The 22,230-nt window shown below is 37.0% G+C and overlaps 2 protein-coding genes across 6 annotated transcripts in view; both read right to left on the minus strand.

Moving 5' to 3' along the window:
- Nucleotides 1-22,230, minus strand: part of LOC139136908 (sulfotransferase 1B1-like) — a 139,600-nt gene that overhangs the window by 100,210 nt on the left and 17,160 nt on the right. For 2 of the 4 annotated variants that reach the window (XM_070704755.1, XM_070704758.1), the window contains exons 4-7: nucleotides 19,480-19,609; nucleotides 18,461-18,555; nucleotides 17,635-17,806; nucleotides 16,337-17,097 (exon numbers count right to left, since the gene is read on the minus strand). In XM_070704755.1, coding sequence (XP_070560856.1) covers nucleotides 16,991-17,097; nucleotides 17,635-17,806; nucleotides 18,461-18,555; nucleotides 19,480-19,609 — 504 coding nt within the window. In that variant the 3' untranslated portion in view covers nucleotides 16,337-16,990. Of the gene's footprint in view, nucleotides 1-16,336; nucleotides 17,098-17,634; nucleotides 17,807-18,460; nucleotides 18,556-19,479; nucleotides 19,610-22,230 lie in introns of those variants that run through there. The other 2 variants (XM_070704756.1, XM_070704757.1) reach the window with 1 other exon arrangement.
- On the minus strand, nucleotides 4,428-12,835 carry LOC139136911 (sulfotransferase 1C4-like). 2 transcript variants are annotated; one of them, XM_070704762.1, is made up of 7 exons: nucleotides 12,632-12,835; nucleotides 10,030-10,153; nucleotides 9,249-9,468; nucleotides 8,431-8,560; nucleotides 7,345-7,439; nucleotides 6,506-6,677; nucleotides 4,428-5,368 (listed from the first exon to the last, which is right to left on the minus strand). In XM_070704762.1, the coding sequence occupies exons 1-7, from the start codon at nucleotides 12,777-12,779 to the stop codon at nucleotides 5,262-5,264; spliced, it is 996 nt and encodes a 331-aa protein (XP_070560863.1). In that variant the 5' UTR covers nucleotides 12,780-12,835; the 3' UTR covers nucleotides 4,428-5,261. The 2 variants fall into 2 exon arrangements, with proteins under 2 accessions (XP_070560863.1, XP_070560865.1); XM_070704764.1 differs by lacking the exon at nucleotides 12,632-12,835 and adding an exon at nucleotides 11,712-12,597.

Here is a 22,230-nt window from a genome sequence, read left to right on the forward strand (position 1 = left end):
GAACTTTCAAGATCCTAGTAAAAAACCTGTTGACATGAACATTAGTCGATGGCAACATCTATTTGTGTCAGAGTTACTCGCTTTGGAATGGCGTAGATTAACCTTAACGTTGTCCTTCAATCTGTATGGTTATGTCAAAACTGAACATTTTCAAGCTGAAAAGCCAGCATCGATGAGATCAAACAACTTAGTCGCGCATTTGAAAGTACTGATTTATTATGTAAGGTTTTTCAAGCCATATACGTGTACGTGTATGTTGCCAGTGTTTGGCTATTGTCTACGCCTCATCCCAAGGCGTAGCCAATGGCAAGCACAGGCTTGCGACATACACACAGGGCCGAGGTTGTTCATCGGGGGCTGGTGGGCCATTATAAAGCGTTCAAACAGTGAGACATGCCGTCAGTTTTGCTTTCACTTGTTCAACAGAATGCGGATTTTCAGGTAATCAATGAATTGATAAATGCAATATTCACGGAATAAGAAGCTGTCGAATAGAAGAAGTCGTTATAAGAAGCGGGAAATGATGTTGTCACGAAGTATTATCAACAAACATATTGGAACATAAATGACTGAAGTATTCAGCTTAGCTAATAGAAGACTAATGTTTAATTCATTGACAACACTATGCCTACGATTTCTTTGTCTAAAGTTCATCTAAGTGCTAGACTAAATCCCAGTATAAAATACACGATTTCTCAAGGTACAACATGAAGCAATAATGTATTCTGTTGTCTTGTGAGGGCGCTGTAGGAGTAACTCCCCACAACATGTCGAACTGTCCAGTTGTCTGCTTGTCGAAACAGGCTGTCTGTGTGTACTGTGCATTTGTATCACTGACATATGAATTTAATATGACTCTAATTCATTCATCAACGATAATATATACATAATAAGGCTTTGTTGAGAAGTTGAATATTGGTCTTTCAGCATGCTATAGAGACATGGCAAAACACTGTTGTTGATACATTGAAAACATATAAAAAACTAGACTTGTTAACATTTTTTTCAAAATAAAAGTCATGAAATGCGATAAAATGATTCCTGAATATGTTAAATTATTATTGACATTAGCGCCGTTGTATGACATACCAGTGTTGAGTGCGGCTTTCAATATTCAGACAAGTATTGGAATTTCAGAGCATGTTTAGAAATGCGACGTGATACCTCTGCCATTTGTAATGGTTTTGACTTCCTATGTGAGGCAGTCTGTTTACGTGTGTACGTGCTAGCTTATTGTGATAGTGTATGCCAGAAGGACGAACGCGCTCACCCCAGCGCCCGCAATCGGGTACAATTGTACCCTGGATACTTCAAATTATTTGGAGCAAAGTCAAACTTTTCATTGAACTGGTTGAGGAGTGTGTCAAAAGTCAACATTTCTTTATCAAACACTAAGGTCACATCTCTTGATTTTTTAGAAGTGCTTATTTGGGCTCCAAAGTTGTGCAGTAAAATAGCAGTAAAATGTCTACATTTTATCGATATCAATAAATATATATTTATCAATTTTTTATCAATATTATAAATATTTATCAATATTTTATAAATCTAAAGTCAACGGGAGGCCGAAAATGGGGTGGAAACCATAGTACTTATGTCAAAACCCTCCATATTGTAGTGCACTAGGGAAGCGTATTCAATCGAACTTACATTCAATTATGAAGAAATGCATGCAACATTGCGGCACCTTTAGCCAAGTTTATTGCCGAACCATTTATTGACTATTGCCCTCAGATCTATTTATTAATTTGTTTAAGACGTGAAAGAATCCATATGAAACTGTCAAGTGCCGCCACTGGTGAATTTCGCAAAATCACACAAAACATGATTTGAAGGCTGATATACCAATTTTACTTATTCTGTCCTTATCCTAGAATTTTGCGGGAAAGTAGAGCTGTTGGTAACTGCCCCCCACCTGCATACACGGAAAATGTGCCCTCCCACTGAATTTGAATGCCCACTGCCCTCCAGTACCTATGGTCTGCCCGCTCCCCACTGCCAACAACAATTCAAGCTCCCCACTGCCCTCTCCCCACTACTAAAATTCCCCATTGCCCTCTAGATGCCCACTAGACAACCCAGGTCAACGCAAAACCTAGCGAGCAGCTAGCAGTATACTTCGAACATTGCTTCCCTCTAAGTTAAGCGCTTAATCTCCCCTTAAGATCTATCTCTCCTCTCCCTCAAACGTACTTTTCGGTGACCTATTGTCAAAAGATTTGGCCCCGACCACTGAAAATAATGAAATTTCTTCCCCGCCCACAGTAAATATGATTAATTTTAAAATTTTCCCCGCCCACCGTTTTGCATGAACAGCTAGCGGCACCTGAACTGTGTCGCACTGTACGAGGGGCTGCAGATGAGACCAACCGTACATGAAGTCACCTGGTAAAGTTGTAAGAGTTCGTTGACCTTTGTTCCCAGCCATACCTGTCGAAGATCAATATTACAGTGCAGAGTTCGCTGAAGTCATGATGCCCCCATTATGCACAACATATTATTTTACAGCGCTATTCGTGTGTGGTATGGCATATTCGGCAACCAGATATGCTTAAACTGGACAATTAGCAGATACATCGATATGTAATGATATACGTTCACTGTAGGGCCAGCACACAACAAATAAATACAGTAGAAATTAGTGTACTTAGTGTGTACTGATAGACTTACCCGATTTAGGGTAGCTAGCGACGAAGACATCGTCCTCTCGGCAGTTGACGATTTCAGGTCTCTCTATCAACTTCTGTTGAAGTCATTTGCGTAAGGGACCCGATCGTGTTCGAAAGTACCGGCAACAAACCTGGCATTCTCGTTCATTTTGTAAGTTGGCTAGCAGAACTTTTTCAATGGTCGAAATCCTATTTAGTTGCTTTGATACACTCTTTGTTGTGTCCCTACTGAAACCTTTGACCTATGACGTATGTTACAGCAATTTCAAAGCCTGGTCATGTGATAGACTTGAGAACTTATACATACTGGTACTCGACTTGTTTCAAAGTCTCTGATTTGCTCCCGGATTTATACCAGGCGTACTTGCAAAATGTTATTCTGTGAAGAGCATAGCAACATCTGCTTCTGCACTCAAAGTTAATGATTGCATTTGCCTTAAAGAATGCATTTTAACAATTAGCCGCCGAGTGCCATATGTGAGTAAAGTAAAACGTTCGAATATCGTATGTACAAATCGCACAGAAAACAAGCGTCGAATGAAATCTGTACGTCACGGAAGCGATTGTCCTGCTATCTTCTCATATCGTGAGACGGGAAGAAAACCACAATACTTGTAGCAAGAAGGTGGCTTCACTCACAAATAAAGCTCTCTCTAATGTGTGTCTTGTGTGTACCTGACGCAAAGTTTCACTTGCATTAATCCGTTTGAAAAACTAGACAATCGATTCGCGTCTCGAATATTGGTCAAGTCGCCACTTATGAGACAGTGTGTCTTTCTGCTCTGCGATGATTAAGAACCAAGATCTTCACATCCTCTCTTTGGCCACGAAGTGTTGTCCTCTTTTCCCCGATTTTAAAGCGCAATTAGCTGTGCCTTTATGTACTTTTCTCGCCAGAAAATACAATCTATTATCAGGAAAGAGCTGTGGGATTCCATTTAATAAGCGATATTGTCTTTGGAAATGCCACTATTTCAATTTCTCATTTTGGAGTTGATCGATTAAATTTAGTTGATTACGCGTATATTTGCAGCGGCTATATTTGCATTGTAACTCAAAATTTATTTAGTAAGTGCGTTCGTCGCTTTTTGAAAAACGTTCTGGGTGAAAGTTCGGTAAGCGTGAGTTGGATTTGACTTAAAGCCATCTTATTGAAAGCTTGGCGCTTTCATCGCATGATATTGCAGGGACCATCTTTTGATGAGTGTGGCAGAGTCTACTTCCTGCTGATGTGCAGCGTGCTCGGAAAGGTTATATCTGATGGTCGATTGTCACTATTCACAGCAACTTAGGGAGTCTTTTTGTATTATTTAATAATAACGGTAAGATTAAGCTACACAATTGGAGATCACCTTTCGAGACACTACACATCCTCCACTCATTCACGTTCACACAGGCTGTGCGTATTTGCATGACACAAACAATAGTTATGCAACTACCCACAGCCTGGTGTGCGTATTTCAAAATCGACGCAAATTTGCAATCAGCACCATATTGTACTGTGTTGATGGTTTATGTTGCCCCCGGGATAGTTGATGCCCTGACAATTGACCTTTTCCGTAATCGATGAAAAACTTCTGACAGAGGTGAAATAATAGAATATTTTCCTGTAGAGGTTATAAAGAGAAGATTTTTGGCAAAATGACTGATATCTATGGATTACATTTATTGTTGTCGAATGTAAGAGTCACAGAGTATTTTGAAGGAACAGATAAAAAACCAAACCTACCCTAATATTCTTTTTTGAGACATGGATACTCTAATTTGTGGTCTCACCAAGTTAAAACTTAGTTGAATGTGAAAAAGCTATTTTGGTGTCATTTCTATATAATGAAAACATAGCTCTTTATATGTAAATTTTGCATCTTCGATGTTTCTTTAAATTTTCTTGAAACATTCTTTATTTTAACTGTTCATAACACTGAAACAGAGTGCTTTCATTGTCCTAATTATAAGTCTTATCACCTATATATTTATATATCTAAATGATATTTTTATATAAAGCACATCATATTTATAGTCATTTACATAAATAGTTCCAGGCTTCTGATTTTAAAGTTTTCATTTTGATGTGGTTAATGACACCATGCATCACATTATTTACACTATCTCCATAGTTGAATGAGCAGATTTCCCGAAAGGCGTATTCGAGGCATCCATAACTTCACTACATGCAACTTCAAACCATTACGCTCTGCAAAAATTATAAGAATAATTACACCCGACGATTTCCATAAATATTGTTTGCGGTGCAAATATTTAGATTATCACTTCGACGTGCGAGATATTTTCTTCGAATAATAATGGTAATAAGCGAGTGATATAGTCCAGTAACTTCAAAATATTTGTTAAATACCACAAAGTTAAACATTTTAAAGGGACCTATCAACAAAAAATATTTGTTGATCAGTACGAATTTACAAATGCGTAAATTTCTGGCATTTCTGGAACACTTCGAAAACAATCTGATTAAAGTCTTTCACTGTCATTAATGAATTTCTATTCAATAGTTTGGCAGATCGGACGAGATCCACTGTGGACCAGTTTCTATTTACAGCATGTTATGCCTTTACAATTACAACGGGTCAAAGTTCACCACTCAAAGTCAAGTCCGCTGCCTTTCATTCTTTCCCTGTATATTTTCTCATACTCCTTGTTTTGGGCAACCGTGAAAAAGTTCATCCAATCACCGACCACACCTAAAAGACAACACGGGAAAAGGTAAAGTCTCATTTCCTGAAATCCATGGAACGATAAGATAATGAAACATACATGCCATAATCCCTCCATGATTACAATTTATGTGCCGTCTAACGACACGAGCCATTTGACTATTCATTCTATACGACAACGGTTCTCTATTTATCCTTATCATTCAAATGAAGTTTTACTCCCACATATTCAACAGTCATATCACTCTCTTGGTTTTACCCTGACATAAAAGACCAACGTCGCCACTAGCGCTTGACTTATTTCTTTGATTGTCATTGGATTCCAGCTCTCGGATAGATTACAGGATTAATTTATTTAGCAACAGAATGTCTTTGATAATCATATACTGACTGACATTCACTGCTCAACAAACCACAGAAATATACATCTAAATCTATCTTCATCGAAAGTGACAGCCTCTATATTGTTGATGTCGCTCACTTTACTGTATGAAGAAAGAAGACTTCATTTTGCTCAAGATAATATACAACATAAGCAGATATGGAGACTAACAGTTATACAACTATTCGCTGTTCTGCAGCCTCTAGACTAATTTTGAAAATCTTTGAGAAAATTCGATTTTGCCACACAGTCTTTTTGTGATTAACGAAGAATAAACGTTACCGAATAGTTAAAGGGAGAGTGTGAATTCTGCTCAAAGGTTGCCATGGACCCCTACGACCGATGTACCCACTGTATCTAGGGTACGTTGGCGATTGATGAAAGTTGAAACATGTTTGTTAACAATGAATATCATACAATATAAATGTTGCAGCTATGTTGACGTGATACATCTAGATATCAAGCATTGACATATGTACCGATTTCAAGATGTACATATCCTGGAATTTAATGAGCTATACAACCTAATACAGGAAAGTATGTGAGTAGTGCAGTGATTGCCTAGAATTGTCAATATGCTCCTTAATCATCGTAATGGCGAGGCAGAAGTTATCATATTGTAGTGCCTATACCATGTCTTTTGTATTCACTGATATGTGTTGTCATCTTTCTGAAAAGCCTCGTGTTCAGCAGATATTTGTTATTTGGAGAGAGAGAGTCACTTGTTACAGTCGCAACCATTTTCAATATCTGTATGTGCAGACTTCTGTCGTTTATCCTACCTTTCCTAATGAATTGGTGCTTGTCTTTGTCACCGACCACAAGGGAAAAATTGACATTTTCGTCTTTCTTCATTTTGTTGAAAGAACAAAATTCAACGATGTCATCAATCGCACCTTCGGTCAAACTGATATCCAGGAAATCTGTAATCGACTTGACAGCACCCTTAGGATCCTGATGAAAAAACCCAATATACATTTAAATACACATTTATGAGACTTAATGACGAACCATTGTTATTTATATATATATTTGTTATTCATTTAAAATTTATTGTTCGAATTGTTAATGGTATGACGCAGATTAAGATTTTTTGCATGTATATAATATGTATGGTTGTGTTGGTAGCTTGTGAAAAAGAGAAAACCGCTATTACTGTCGTTTAATAGTTCACCCAAGTAACTCAATTAATTAATTATGTTGATGAAGGATATTATAAGTGTTCATGCAGATTGCTTCCCTGGTACACTTGTTTCTATAAGATTTTAATTGGGACCAAACATGAAATAGTCTTCTCTGTCTTTCCTACAGCGTAAATATCTTGTCCTCTAATCTTTCAAAAGAGTTTCAATAATTGTACCTTTCAATATGAACAAATTGACAACATGTGCAAGGAGAGCAGACATCTTGACTGATTTATATACAATGGCAAATACAATACGATCATACGGTGAAGTCTTTAAGAAATGCACTCGCTTGGATTGGATGAAGTTGAAGATAATGGCTCTCTGATGTGACTTGTATCTGATCACAGTCAGTATTGACAAAAAATAACCAAACCACCTATTCCAAGGTAAACATATGTACAAGGTGAAACTTGAAATTGTCTCTCAGTACAAACCTTTTTCATGTTTTCGTACTTTAGGAACATGACGTTTTCATCGTCTCTATGCTGCCACCACGTTAAGACGTGATCAAACCAACTCCCATACCACGCTGTTACCACGACAGAAGTAAGGAAAAGAAAATATTTGGGAGACTCTTCCTTTAGCATCATGGTAACATAAATTTTGTGGTTTAAATCTAAACGTAAAAGTCAATCATAGACTTGATAAAGTTCTTCATTTTTTCCATCGCGTTTGTGGACTTCGTCACGTGCGTTGTCTTGCCAAGGTAATAAATCGTACAACGTTATATTTTCCATAATTCCCGATGAGGTTTAACCATATAACCATATTCATAGCTACATTATTATTAATGGATATATGACTTGTTTGTTTTATAGGCGCTTGAAAAATCGAATCGCCTTCATATAAATGTGGCTTTTCTGATCGACGATTTTCTTATCGCTGAAGGTAGTTGAAGCAAGAAAGAAATAAGATTTGAGATATATCGTACATTTGCTTTTTGATTTAGCACGAGCAGCGCACTCTACTTTGTGCATTATGTTCTGACATAGAATAGGTTAACCCTGCTTTGATTTGACATCCCATAGACTTGGTTCAAGTCGGTGAATTAAAAAAATAAAATCATTTGTAATAGTTTCTCTTGTCTCTCTCCTATTTCATACAAACCTAATTAGAATTTGGCAGCCAAGGAAAGGTTTTCCTTGCGACTGAACGCGTTAACCTTTGAGTCTGCGCAGTAGTGAGTTAGTTTCTGCCGGATGCGTGTGATTCAGGGAGAAACTCTCCTGTATAGCGTTCAACCTACTCACGCGTTTCACATGAAAACAGAACATAACTCATCGCGTTCACCCCCTCAAACATTCCCAAATCACAGACTTGAACCAAGTCTTGACACCCAAGTAAACCAAAAGCGATACTTTATTTGTTGACTTTGAGGAAGTAAGTCGACAGCGTGTATATGCATCATTAGTATTGTTAATCAACATAAAGTGTGGAATACAAAGTCCCTTGTCACACCGTTGTTGACTACATATGGTAAATGTATTTACTTATCAAAGATGCTATAGGGATTATCTTACTTTTGTCATTCACGTACAGCTGGTAAAAGTCATTCCATGATCCCTTGTAGTCCAGTGGAGGGAACCCAAGACTATATTGATGAAAAAATGACACTCCAGTATCCTTTGGATTCCTGGCAACGTAAACGATCTGCTCGGGAGACGATAAGAAAATCTTATACGTGATTTTGTTCGACCCTACGTACTCATCGCTTAATCATCATAACATCATGACGATTAAGACAAGAACCATTGCCGAACACTAGCCTAAAAGGAAACAGGCCGGGGAATTACGTAGATCATGAAAAGGACTGATACGTAGGCAGATGTATTCAAAGCGATATATATATATATATATATATATATATATATATATATATATATATATATATATATATATAGAGAGAGAGAGAGAGATGAGTAGAGATAGAAGAGAGAGAGAGAGAGAGAGAGAGAGAGAGAGAGAGAGAGAGAGAGAGAGAGAGAGAGAGAGAGAGAGACAGAGACAGAGAGAGAGAGAGAAGATAGACAGACAGACAGACAGACAGACAGACAGAAAGCAGAGAGAGAAATTCATATCTTACGTCTCTATCGACTTACATACCTAATTAACTATGCGCTAATTCACCCATTTACTGGTCTTATTTACTTTAACTTGGATGTAGTGCAAATGGGCAGAGAGACAGTAGAGAAGTCGTTGATACAGTTAAAAGCCAGGTAATTTATGATCGAATGGAGTTGGCAAAAGTACAGATCCCATTCACAGTAACTTGGAAATTGAGCGAAAATTAAGTGACTTGGAGTCTGAAAACTTCAAGGTAAGAAATACTCGAACGCACCTTGCATTTCTTACGGATAGCTTGACTTGGGAAGGCGTGATATGGCAAGTGAGACTTCATAAGCCTTGGTGACGGAATTTTCTCCATCTGTTTGAGTCCATTTCCATACTCCAAACCAGCTTTTTCCAGCGCAAGTAGAAGGTTAATGAAACGTAGCTTTATGATAAACTCAGGCAATATAGGTTTCAGAAATTTGAGGAGATGTGTTATACATCGTAACCTAAAATAGTAGGAGAGCAATCTTCGTGTTATAAAACCAACAACTCGGTTGTAAATTGTTGTTGACAGTTTGGTAGAGGAGAAATCAGCATTCAGCACTAATGTTCGCAGTTGACAGAGACCTTCTGAAGGGTAAGTTTGTTGAATTTATTAGTTTTAAAATTTGTGATGCAGTTCAAGTATAACACGATTGGAACTAATTTGGGAGAATTGGATTTTCATATTTTTCAAATTTCTCAAAATTGTTAGGTGCCATACAGCTGAATGTTGCAAAATTGTAAATTACTCACAAAAACAAGTGTGTAATGTGAAAAGAAAAGTAGATGAGCTTACATTTGTAGATTAAATCGGCATTACTTTACCATCCAATTATCCAAAATTAGTTCCAATCGTGTTATATATATCTAGTGCATAAAGAAATCCTTTGAAGAGAGTTGTATTTCCGGGAGTTGGTGTATTTATCAGAGCGATGCTGCATGCATAATTTTGGATAAATTAGTTTGTTATACATATTGTACCCTTTACCATAATGCATTATATTAAGAATATGATGTATATCTACCAAAGTGGAAGTTTTAAATTGACCTCTATCATCGGGTTTCTCGCTTGTTGAACTGCAGAAGTGTTGATTTCCGTGTTTCCTTCATTCATAATTAACGATACCATCTCTATCATCCATGTAGTTCCTACAATTGCAGCAAAGAGATGAGTTGTCGGTACTTCATGAGAACACGGTCAGAGTGGAATGCAAGTAAGCCTTCTTTTCCTAAGAAGATGCTGTTATCCTTATAAATTTCGGCGTCATAGTAAAATTGGGAAATTAACTTTCTTACATAGTAGTGTTGATGGACAACCATTTCCGAAAAAACATTCGTCCAAAGAGGACACCAGGATCCGGTTACCCTAATCCTCCTTTGCCATAGCCATAAATGGCTAATTTTAAATTGCATGATTATTATTTTTGACAATCTTCCAAGCAAGCAAGTAAACAAACAAACAAACAAACAACAAACAACAAACAACAAACAAACGGATGTCAAACTCTGACACCATTTCTCATGTGGTAAAACTTTCATGCAGTCGGCCAAGCAACAAGATGACTATGCATGAAAGCACTTTCACGCCGAAATTGACAACTATTTCCAAATTTTAGGGTTGCAAAAGCAAAAATTGATTGTCTTTGGGACTACTATTAATTTGGAGCCTCCGTTTATATTTTGTAAGCACATGGTCATCCTAAGCAGCGTTCAGTATTCGAATTTAGCCCCCACTAGTACACAGTTTTTTTTCCGGCAGGAAGAATCATCAGAAAAAAATGTACAGTCCCCCGGGTCTTAGCTCATGCCTCTTTCCGCCATCGGCGTTTGAACTTTCAAGATCTTAGTAAAAAAACTGTTGACATGTACATTTGTCGATGACAGCACCCATATGTGTCAGAGTTACTCACTTTGGAATTGCATAAATCCACCCTATTATGTTTCTAAATCTGAATGATTCTGTCAAGACATCATTTTCAAGCTGAGAGCCAGCATGGGTGAGAGGCCAAACAACTAGTGCTCGGCTACAGGTTACGCCTCATCCCTGGAAGTAGCTCAATGGCCGAGCACATGCTTGCTATACTATACACACAGGGCTGGGGTTGTTCACTGGGGCTGGTGGGCCAGTTATAAAGCTGACAAACAATTAGATATGCTGTCTCTTCTGCTTTCTGTTGTTCAACAGAATAGCGGATTTGCAGTTAATAAATGACCATGCATATATTCGTAGAGACGATAAATGAAACCATCACAAAAATTAATTAATGGTCATGACCATTAATTTATTTTTGCGATGGTTATTTGACACCCGAGAGTTTAATCTGTTTGCTTCTGATATTTCGTACGCTGAGCGTGTCCTACCTTGGTATTATTTAAGTATCACTGAGCTGGCCATACGCACAGAACACTGCGCATCGCGTTGGCGTGCATAGCTTATCTAGGCAACGTTTCGAGCACCAGCATTAATTTTGTGTTTTTTTTTCAAAATCTGCACTTGAGAAAAAGTAACACTGTTTCGGAAGCCCAAATCCTTGGAGTTTTGTTTCGATCCCCCTTTTAAGATGAGGTCTTTACTATGTTGGAATATGTACATCTTTGTTGCACTTCTGTACGGTTTTCAAAATCGTTCAGGGTTACTGTATATTCAGTTAATTTTTAGCGACTGCAGTTTTACAGATGACTAAGATGCAGATATAGATGTACTCACCTGCCCTGATAGTTCACACCTCGGTGTGGCTTTCAGTATTCAGACAAGTATTGCAATTTCAGAGCATGTCTCTACTTGTACAGGCGACGTAACACCTCTGGTATTTGCAGTGGTTTGGACTTTCATCCTATGCGGCAGAGTACTGTTTACGTGTGTACCTGCAAGCTTACTTTGGAAGTGTATGCCAGGGGGGACTCACACCCCCTTCTATCCCCGATTGGGTACAGATGTTTACCCTGGATACTTCAAATTACTAGGATCTAGCTCACAATTTTCAGTCAAATGGTAGTGGGGTTGTAAAGAGTCAACATTGTGTTATCCAATACGAAGGTCACAACCCTTCATTGTTCAAAATTTGTGCAGTTAAAACAGCAGTAATATGTGTACATTTCATTAATATGTTTGTTGTCTAAAGTCGACCTGAGGCTAAAAATGCGGTCAAAACAGCATCGCTTATATTAGACTGCTCCATACGGTAGTGCAGCCACGCGAGCGTATTCATGTACATTCCATCAGCTTATGAAGTCATGCATACCACAAATTGTGACACGAACTGCCTAGTTTGTTGCCGAACCACTTCCTGATTATTGCCCGCAGATCAATTAGTGAATTTGTTCAACTTGTGTTTGAATCTATAACCAACTGTATCGCATTTTACAAGGAGCTACAGATGAGATTAACCTGTCACCTGGTACCGAAGAGTTCGTTGTTCTTTGTCCTATATCATGTCTGTGGACGGTCTATCCAACTATTAAACTTTGAAGAGTTCCGCTGAAGTCATGCTAACACCATTATGCACAGCAGAATATTTCACGGCGGTATTCGGCAACCAGATATGCTCAAAATGGATATGTATTGCATATAGCTGATACATTTATGGACAGAACACAGGATATAAATAAGTGTACTCTTAAACTTACCCGCCTTAGGGTAGCTAACAACGAAGACATCATCCTCTCGGCAGTTGACGATGTCCGGTCTCTTTATCAAACTTGTGTTGAGGCCGTTTGGGTAAAGGACCCCATTGTGTTCGAAAGCACGAGCAAGAAACCTGGCATTTTCGTTCATTTTGTAACTTGGCTTGCAGAATCTTTCACTGGTCGAGATCCCGTTACGTTGCTTGATAACACTCTTTACTACTGCAACCCATGACCTCTGACGTATGCTACTATGATTCCGATGCCTGGTCATTCTGGTAGATTTGAGAACTTCTACATTCTGGTACTCGGCCCGTTTGAACGTCTCTAATTTGCTTCCTGATTTATACCATGCGTGCTAGCAAAATGTATATTATCTGAAGATTATACCAGTATCTGCTTCTAAAATGAAAGTTAATGGTTGCATTGCTCTTAATGAATGCATTTTTACAATCGTCCGCTCAGTGCCGTAAAGGACTGACGGGAGAACCTTTGAATATCGTGTGTACAATTTAAACAGAAAACAAACAAACAAACAAACAAACAAACAAACGAACAAACAAAAGAATAAATAAAAATTATTGCTATTATATGTTGTGATTCGTTGGAATTTTGTATGACAATCAGACTTTACAGTCGTCTTGCAGATACAAGTCTGGAAAATCGTTACGAAAGGTGGTTCCACCTTGACGATGTAATCAGTACTGAGCAGTATGAAACGACATTAAAAAGAAATTGCTAGTTTTAATGTTAAGCGTCGAATGCAATCTGTAAGTGGCAAATTATACTTCTGCCTTTCCATATCTTGCGAGGGGGTGAAGTGCCCCCTTCTGGCATACCAAAGTAAGCTATTGCAGGTACACACGTAAACAGTACTCTGCCGCATAGAATGAAAGTCCAAACCATTACAAATACCAGAGCTGTTACGTTGCCTGTTCAAGTAGAGACATGCTCTGAAATTGCAATACTTGTCTGAATATTGAAAGCTGCATCGAGGTTTTAACTATGAGGGCAGGCGAGTATATCTATATCTGCATCTAGATCAAAGGTCAGGCAAAAAGCCAGTCGCTAAACATTAACTAAAAATCGAATTACCCTCAACGACTTCGAAAACCGTTCAACAAAGATGTGCGTATTCCAAAGTGGCAAAGACCTCGCCTTAAAAGCAGGGATGAAAACAAAACTTCAGGGGGAGGGCTTAAGAAATTGCTTTTTTTTTTCTAAAGTGCAGATTTTAAAAAACACTAAACTTATACTTCTTATGCCGTGGTAGCGCGTAAATTGATCCAGATCCTGCCAAGGCTTAAAGCTGCGTTCAAAATTTTTCTCATCAAAATTTCAGGGCTGGTTCAAAATTTTTCTCATCAAAATTTTAATGCAACATTTTTCCAATTTTTATGAACTTTCAGAAATTGTTTTGATAATATTGAACCAGATGGACCACATTTCATTGGCGAAACATTTTTATCGAAATTTTGGAAAAAAATATCTGTAAAAAAATGACTGAGGTGTATTTTTAAATGCAACAAAAATTGACTTTGGCGCTCAAAGGGTTAAATTAGTTAACTCCGGTAGGAGCTGGAGGAATCAGGGGGATTTGAAATATCTGGGATTAGTGGAGAGAACATGATAGGTTTGTACCGGGTGTGAGGGTGGGATCTGAAAACATTTTGTTCGCTATTTTACATTCGTAGATTCTAAAGTTTCATTAATTCAAAACAGAAAAAAGTTGCGCAGGTATGTCGTTCAATGGCTCTAATGTTAATTTACAATCGGAACATACTCTAGAATCATTTCATAGCATTTTATGAATTTTATTTTGAAAAAACCATAAATAGTATAAGTGCGATGCATTGCATTTTCATAAGAAAAGCAACATGATGACCCTGTAGCAGGGTACGGAAGCTGCAACTGTTGCTACATTTCCGATATATTTGTTCAAGGTATCAACGATGCTGATACACATATTATGCAACTTGTTGATAAAGCCTTATTATGTATATATTATTGTTCATGATTGAATTGGAGTCATTTGAAACTCATCTGTCAATGCACAGTACACATACATCTATTAGGTTACGTTAACGGGCATGCCACTGGACCGCTCAACATGCAGGAAAACAGAGAAAATATTTGTCACTTCCAGTTGTACATGTACCCTGAGAAATTGTGAACTTCATACCGAGATTTCGCAGCACTAAGATGAACTTTGACATAAACGAAGACATAGTGCGGTCAACGATTTAAACAAAGACTTCTGATGGCTACGCTGCATATCAATAAAGTCATTTGTTGCGTGACAATTTCATATTCCACTTCCTATAGCGACCTCTTCCATCCGACCGCCTCTCACATCATGAATGTTTCATTAATCAATTCATTGATTACCTGCAAATAGGATGGCTCTAAATCAAATGCAACTCAAGTAAACATGCTTACCAACGTTTGACCCAGAAAGTTTTTTTCAAACATTAGCGACGAACGCACGACTTGAATGTCAATCATTTTCGAGTTGCAACCTAAATATGGTCGCTGCAAATATACACCTAAGTAACTAAATTTATTCGATTAAAGCAACACCACACTGAAAAATTTAAGCAGTCGCATAGCAAAAAGAAATACACTTGTGCATATGTGGCGAATTGACCAATATGCGGGAGGCGTCCGATTCGATTCGATCATCATATTTTTCAAGCGGATTTGTGCAAGTAACCCTTTTCGTAAGGTACGTACATTTCAGAGTTTAATTTGTGAGAGAAGCTACCCTTCTTGCCACAAGACTTGTAGTTTAGTCCGATTGGGTACAGGTGTACCCTGGATACTTCAAAGAAAAGCAATAAAAATTGTAGATTTTATCAACAATTTCGTTCTCTGATATCAACGTGAAGCCAAATATTGGATAAAAACCGCATTACTTAAGTCTTGATCCTTCATATGGTAGTGCCCCCACGGAAGCGAATTCATGTATATTCCACAAACTTAAAACGTGATGCATGCCACAAAGTGCGGCATTTACTTTCTAGTTTGTTGCTGAACCTCTTTTTGACTATTTTCCTCAGATCAATCTGCGATTTTAACGTGTTACAGTGGTTGAATCGATAACCAACTGTATCGCATTGTGTGAGGAGCTGCAGATGAGACCAACCTGACATACACCTGTTAAAGTCTTAAGAGTTCGTTGACCTTTGTCCCCAGTCATGTCTGCCTAAGGTCAATCGAACTATATCCAACTATTAAACTCTGTAGAGTTCGTCAGTCTGAATTCATACAGACACCATAATGCACAACGGAATATGTAACGGCAGCATTCTTGTGTAGTACGGCTTATTTTATTTTATTTTTTCAATCAGTCCATCATCCTACGATTGGGCGTTCGCCGCGAACACCCACAGGATGAGGTACCCATAACAAACTACCCAATGGAGCAATTATGAATAAAGTGCATTGCTTTATATTTATTGTTGCCCAACTTGAGAGTCACAGATTGAAAGTTTGTTTTGACATACATACACATGGAAATAATAATTTGTGGTTTCAACAAGAGTTAAAATATGTAATGTAGCAGAGAAAGACATTTTGTCATAATTTCTATAGAATACAAACACAGCAGTGTAAATTTTGAATCTTGGTGGTTTCTTCAATTCACCTGAAACATTCTTTATTTTCTTACCTATTCATAACACCGAAAGAGAGTTGCTCTCATTGTCCTTATCATGAAACTCACCACCTATATATTTATTTAAATTATATTTTTATATAAAGCACGACAAACTTATATTCACTTACATAAGTGGTTCCAGACTTTAACCTTTTATATTTTCCTGTTACTCGACACTGAACTATGAACGATCTATTTTGTCTATACAGCCCATTGTTTTCGTTTGAATATCAGAGGAAAATTGATGGGTTTCAGTACACGATTTTAATAAGTTCAGGCTCAAAATAGGCAGCAAGACCGACATTACAATCGGCGTACGTATTTGAATGGCTTTGTAGCTAGTATGCCGAAAGCACTCACTTTCAATAAAATTTAATTTCTTTTAATCATTAGATGCTTAACAGAAGGTATACATTCCTTGACTTGGGCTTAACTCACACGTTTTGCCCTAGCCTTTTCTGCTACCTCGAGTCAATTGGCCGTTTGCCTCGGCTATACAATGTATCACATGTTTTGTTCGTTTGGTTATCAAGAGATATAAATAAACGATTTAGCTAATTCTATGCACACCATTTTCAGGTAGCATCAGTTGTAGTCGAGTAATTTGAACTTGGGTATCATTTAAATATAAAACCTTTCGCACTGGGGCATATTTTTAAAAATCACAGCATGTCATGACGTCACAGTTACAACTGGTCTAGCTGTCACCACTCAAAGTCCAGTCCGCTACCTTTCATTTTTTCCTGGTATATTTTCTCATATTCCTTGTTTTGAGCAACCGTAAAAAAGTTCATCCAATCACCAACTACACCTGAATAGAAATAAAACAGAAAATTGGTTAAAGTCTGATTTCCTAAGAGTCATAGTTAAATTTCAAGTGCCGTACAATCTAGCGATGTCACTTGATTGCACTCATATGCGGCAAGATGTCAAACTTAAGTGTACGAATTGTCATAATAATGATGAAGAGAACGCCTTTTCGATTGATTTTTGTCGGTAGTTTGGTATGTAGTTATGATGTATGGTAGGTTTCTTGCACAGCTACGAACATTGTTCTTGGGCTTTAAAGTTTATTATTCAAATGAAGATATGTTCCTACATGCTTTCAACAATCAAATTACCTACATAGTGATTTTTTTTAGGATTGAGATAACAGAACATCTGATCCACTAGGCTATCTGCTTGACATATGTCTTTGGTTGTCATTAGATTTTCGTTGTATGATTACAAGAGAGAGAGAGAGAGAGAGAGAGAGAGAGAGAGAGAGAGAGAGATCTTCACACGTGTTTGGTTTTCTATTATCACATACACCAAATATGGTGTTTGCAGGTTGTTCTATTCATCTTACCTTTTCTAATGAATTGGTGCTTGTTTTTCTCACCGACTACCAGGGAAATATTGACAGTTTCACTTTTCCTCATTTTCTTGAAAGAACAAAACTCAACAATGTTATCAATCGTATCATCCCGCAAACTGATATCCAGGAAAACTGCAATCGACTTAACAGTACCCTTAGGATCCTGGTGAAAAAGGCAAAATATATTGTTAAGACACGATACCGAATAATTATTTAATTCATTTCAAATGTCATGTTCAAATGTCTAACGGTATGACGTAGATTACATTTTTTCGCTCGTATATCATACGTATGATTTTGTTGGTAGTTTGAGAAAATTGTTATTATTCGTTTGATCATAGATACTGTTTTTCTCGAGGGTCTATGGTTTAATAGGTCAAAATCAAAAAAGAAATGGTTATTTAAGTAACCAATGGAATAAAATATGTTGATGGCAGATATGAGTGTTCAGGCAGAACGCTTCTCTTGTAGACAGTCCTTTCATACTTGGAGGCAGAATATTGTGGAAAAATGTTTGTGATAGGTCCAGACTTTTGGAGCGTAAAGCATTTTGTCGTCCAATTTTTCATCATAGTTTGAGATAATTTTCATTTGCACTTGTAGAAATTGACAATATGTTTAAGGTGCAAAGGCTTATTAAGATACGGTCACTTCTATACTAGCCAGTCATACAGGAAGGTATCGGATTGGATGTAATGGAATTGAGGACTAATGTTTTTGTTGGATCTGGTTATTTAGTACAAACAGGTTCGCAAAAATGACCAAACCGATTTGCGTATTTATTAGGCGAAATCTAAAATTGTCTCTCAGTACAAACCTTTTTCATGTCTTCGTACTTTAAGAAAAGGATGTTTTCATCGTCTCTATGCTGCCACCACGTTAAGACGTGATCAAACCAACTCCCATACCACACTGTTAACACAACAGACGTAGAAAAAACATATTGGAGAATCATAGTCACATAAATTTTCCTGTTTATTTCTAAATGTTAATTAAGGTAGCGTGCGCCTCGAAATTGAAAGACTTAAAATTTTGTTCAAAAATTCTAAAGGAATCTTTCAACTTTATTCTTTCAAAATCAAGAATAAAATTGGGGTAATCGTGCAAATTTTGGTCTAGTGAAAGAAATTACCTACGATTTACTTATATTTGAAATTCAACATGGCCACCATTCGTGCGTTAATCCTATGGAAAAAATAAAATTTTCGATTTTCGGAAAAAGTAGGAATTTGAAGTTTTTTCTAACACAAAGACTTTTAAAATGAGCCCCACAAAAGGTTGACAACAAAAAATGGTAAAAGTTTGAGAGTCCGAGTTTCTGTTCCCGAGGCGCATTCTACCTCAATCACATTTGTCGATTCTGTCACGTGCATTGTCTTGCCAATATGATAAAACGAACGCTGTTCTATTTTCCACAATTTCCAGTGAGGTTTAATCCTATTCATAGCCACAGTATTATGAATGGATACACGACCTTTTTGTTTTCAGGCACTAGAAAATAAGAATCGTGTTCATAAAAAACGCCAAAGGTGGACAGAAGATTTTAAAATATATTTCATATTTGTTGTTAGAATTAATGACAAGGAGTGCAATCTGCTTCATGGGCTGAATGGTCCTTTTTGGACTTGACACCGAAGTACACTAAAGATTACACTTCACTTGTTTACTCAGAATAAAGCACTGTGACCGCTTTGAGCAAGCAAGTCGACAGTGAATATCTGCGTATTTTTTATCAACAAAAAATATAAATTCCCTTGTCATAACGTTTTTTGTCAACAGATGACAAATGTTCTAGATATCAAAGACCCGATACACTGCCAATAGGGGTTGTCTTACCTTTGTCATTAACGTAAAGCTGGTAAAAGTCATTCCAAGATCCCTTGTAGTCCATCGGAGGAAACCCCAGACTACAGTGATGGAAATATGAGACTCCAGTATCCTTTGGATTCCTGGCAACATAAACGATCTGCCCGGGAAATCGATGAGAAAAATTTTACGTGATTTTGTTCAACTCTACCTACTGATCATAAAAAATAGCTTCCTGATCATAACAACTAAACAATTAAGACAAGAACGAACCAGTCTGTAAAACTCGTACAGACCAAAGCAAGAGGAACATGAAACAGCAGACAGCGAATAATAATAATAATTAATATAAGTATTATATAGAAATAATAACGCGAATAATAATAGGTTCAATTTCCGTGAAAATTTCACCGTAAGGGTATTTTGGGTCGAAAAGACCAAATATGATATCGATTTCACTGCCCCATGTTTCCATGGTAACCATTTTAGGGGTTGAAAATTTCAGTTTTTCTAATATCCCATGAAAAGTTACTTTGATTGATATGAAAATTATCTGGTGGGGGAGTTTGGGTCAGAGAACACAAAAACCAGACTTATTTTAATGTTTCGAGTTGCCATGGTATCTATTTTGGGATTGAAAATGTTACTTTTTCCCTAATTCCTATTAAACAACTATTGATTGATGTAAAAAAATTGATAATAAGGGTTTTTCTGGTTAGCACACCAAAAATCACACTCATTTTAATGTGAGATGTTTCCATGGCAACCATTCAGGAGTAAAAATTACCAGTTTTTCAAAGATTCCACCTAAAATCCAGTAATCAACAGAATGTGTTATATCAAAGGGATATTTTGGGTTAGAAAGACCAAATATCCAGTGTAAAGATCCAGTAATCAACAGAAATATTATACCAAAGGGATATTTTGGGGTAGACAGACAAAATATGATATCCATTTTTACTGCCCTGTGTTTCCATAGTAACCTATTTGCATTTTAAAATTTAATTTTTTTCCAAATTCCATTAAAAGTAATCCCAGTTACTATGCAAATGTTCTCCTAAGTGTATTTATCACAGCATGAACTCCATGTTCATTTTTGTTTTATGTTGCCATGGTAACCATTTTGGTAACCACAGTTTTTTTTATTTAAAACCATAGACCCTTGAGAGGATCTATGTTAAAACATAATTTACTGTTTTTTATTTATTTTATGGATTTCTAAGTAACAACTTTTAACATTTGTTCTATAATAATAATAATTGTAATTTCTTTGCCTTCATTCTAGGAAGAATAATAAAGATAATGTATATTGGGGCCATTCTGGTCAAAATTGTTTTCCATTAATTTTAGTGTGTTGAATTAATTTTATATAGACCAGAAATAATTTTTCAAGCATTTTTAATTTTGTTTCATGCAGTCATCCAAAATAAGTGTTATATAGTATAGTACTAACTTATTATGCATTCCTCGAATTAAGTTTATGCCTTCAAATTAATTTTATGTGCTAAAATTAATTCTACTAGTATCCGAACCCAATTCCCCTTATCACCCAATGTACCATTATTTATCACAAGCAGGAACAGTAGCGCACAGTTTTTTTGTTTTATTTAAAACATAATTCACTGGTACTTATTTATTTTATGGATTTATAATTAACGACGTATTAATGTTCATTTTATTATGATTTATTTTGATTTCTTTGCCTCATTCCAGGAAGAATAATGAAGACAAATTATTTCTGATTGTTTAACTAAAGTAAAATTATGGCCATGTAATGGTACATTACTTTTTGTGTGACCTGGCGTGACCCCATAAACTCTATGATTTGCTAGATCTCCCCTTTTCATGGTAGCAATGGCTAAATTTGAATATGGTCCCTGTATACCTTTAAACATTTTTTAAACCCAGCAGGCCAAGACAAGGGGGAAATATTACAAATTAAATGTTTCATGTTTAATACTGCCAGGGCTCAAAATTAACTTATTTTCCCTGGTAGTCCAATTGGGCTACCATTTTCTGAAGTTGGTAGCCCAGTGGCTGGTAGTCCATGCATATTTTAGATCAGGGGTATCTTTTTACGTTAACCAGACAAGAGAGGGCTGCTATTTTACAAGATTCTGCCCATGAAGTGAATTTTCTTGTCTTTGATGTGTATACTTGCACACCTTTATACCCAAGGAAACGGGTATAATGGACGACAGTGGGAGTTTTGTGACCTATGAACACGTTTCACTCTCAGAGTTGTATGCAAATTTTAAAAGTCGCCATGACAACATGAAAACAATATGGCCTTTTCATCAGCACTAAGACATACTGTAGCAGGGCTAAAAATAGACCATGGCCCTTCTGTTGGGAGGAGGCATAATTTCCATGTCATTGTGATTGATACATTATTATCAAAATGCAACGAGAATGCGTTTTATTGGCCATCGTTTCCTGTGCCTGTCATTCAAGTACGTCAGTTCAGATATTGAAACTTTGTTGCAAAGTTCCACGGCACGGCCGCTCGTCTCCAGAACAAAGTCATACTATGGCAAATTTCTATGCCCAGCTGGGTTTGACTGCATTTATCTAGCTCGTCCCAAAGTGACGGACGCATCTTTCAACCTTTCAGCTTGGTGAAAAACGCATTTATTGATTCGCCAAAGGCCTGTGGATTCGCTTATTTTTGCACAAGTGCTACATGGACATAGGAAAAAGTTGTTGAATACTCACTGTTTCAGTGAATCCAACATGATGAGAGTTCTCAAGTCAAAAACTGTTGCCGTGCTTGAATATAAA

The sequence above is a fragment of the Ptychodera flava genome, chromosome 7, assembly GCF_041260155.1.
Source record: "Ptychodera flava strain L36383 chromosome 7, AS_Pfla_20210202, whole genome shotgun sequence".
NCBI classification, from domain to species: domain Eukaryota; kingdom Metazoa; phylum Hemichordata; class Enteropneusta; family Ptychoderidae; genus Ptychodera; species Ptychodera flava.